We start from the raw sequence: 1,692 nt of genomic DNA on the forward strand, positions 1-1,692 counted from the left end.
TTGAAAATCATTTTAAGTGGTCCACAACATTTGAAAGGTATTATAGCTAATAATCTTTGAAAATTATTTGAAGTGGTCAGTTCACAGATGATATTTTATTTACTATGCTGTTATAATCAATGAAAAATAGTTGGTAACTCCATACAAATAATAATAGATCTTAAATTTTATGGAATTTGTAAACTTGCTTTTAAGAGGTGTTTAATTAAAGCAAGTTTCAGTTGCATGTGTGTTTTTTAAACCATACCATTTGGCACATTAGGGTGCCATGGCAGGAATGGCTGAAAAAAAACAGGTGCTGGTGGTCCAGGTACCATATAAAAAGAAGAATACCCTCTCCTAGGAAAAAAGTATGGAGCAGGTTGATAAAAGCAAGTTACATTGCTTGTATTGGGTAGAATATTGTGTGCTCCTAGTACTTTTAAAGCCATATTGGTAATCATATCGATTGTCTGTCTTCTTTCATTACGCATGAGGCAAACGGTGCTGTCATCCACAATTCCACGCAAGGTCATAAGATAGTTATACTTGCTTTTTTCTTCACCTATGAAATGGTTGTGTAGGTACGATTCAATCTTCCTTTGCTGTTCCACTACATCAGGAAAATCAATGAAAAATCTAGAGCACATGTAACGTTCAAGGGTCTTGATTTCTGCTTCACTAACTGGCTTAAAGTTACGAACCAGCAAGTTGCTGTACTTCAGAAGGCCACCACCTCTAATCTCTTCAGGTTTTCTGGTAGATATAAGCTTGTATTGTAAATGCGTCATTGCTTCTTGAAAGTTTCCATATAGGCTTTCAACTACCACAACAGGATATGACTTTTGGGTTAACTTAGCATTTTTGACATTGTAGAATTCTAACATGTTATCCAAACAGATTTGAAAAGAATCTACACTAAATTCAAACTGCCGTTTGAGTGAATTCACAAATTTTAGCTCTACATTCTTCCCAGTGTTGTTTGAAAGAGAGATGAGACTCCATCGATCGTGGTCATTGCAAATTTTGACCATCTTCTGCACATATGCCTCTTTCATGAACGTTAGGGTAATATTTTCCTTTTTTACACCTTTTGGTAAAAAATCAAGTAGACAACCTAGAACTACATCCTTAACAATTTGAAATTTGTTATCATTTGGTAGTTCAACACGAAAAATAACATCCAGATCCTTATAGATGATTCCATTGCGGCTTGCAAGTATGTAACTTGCAATAGAACCATTCAACCGGGTATCTTTAACAATAATTCCGTGTGCTATCAATTGATCTTTGACAACATTTATGATATGTTTGGGTTTTACCTCCAATGTGGGGAAATTCCCCCTTCCATGAATTGGAATTACTTCACCTAACACTTGATCCAGTACTATAACTTGATCCCATGTCAGATTACTGAATCCAACTTCAGACATTTTGAAGTCAGTAGGTCAACTAGAAAGCAAGCAAAATATTGAGAAGAAATGTTAGCATCTTGATATCAGTGTTATACCCAAAGCATATGAAAAAGTTAAAAATAGACTTGCCCTCAAAATAAATAACATTAAAACTAGAAAGTAAATTATCAATGTATCTAATTGCAATTAAATCTATACAGGAAATAAAGCCATTTTGATTATGCCAAAATTGTTAGAACCATTACTGCATGCAAACAGGCACTCTCAGGGATTTGTTAGAATTATAATTATTTTTATG

At 34.2% G+C, this 1,692-nt stretch overlaps 1 protein-coding gene across 1 annotated transcript; it reads right to left on the reverse strand.

Moving 5' to 3' along the window:
- Positions 1 to 236: 236 nt before the first annotated feature.
- FAM46D (family with sequence similarity 46 member D) lies at positions 237 to 1,412 on the reverse strand. The gene has a single exon (XM_006753360.1). It carries the CDS (start codon positions 1,410 to 1,412, stop codon positions 237 to 239), a length of 1,176 nt encoding a protein of 391 aa, XP_006753423.1.
- Positions 1,413 to 1,692: the final 280 nt, after the last annotated feature.

The sequence above is a fragment of the Myotis davidii genome, unplaced genomic scaffold, assembly GCF_000327345.1.
Source record: "Myotis davidii unplaced genomic scaffold, ASM32734v1 scaffold1111, whole genome shotgun sequence".
NCBI lineage: Eukaryota > Metazoa > Chordata > Mammalia > Chiroptera > Vespertilionidae > Myotis > Myotis davidii.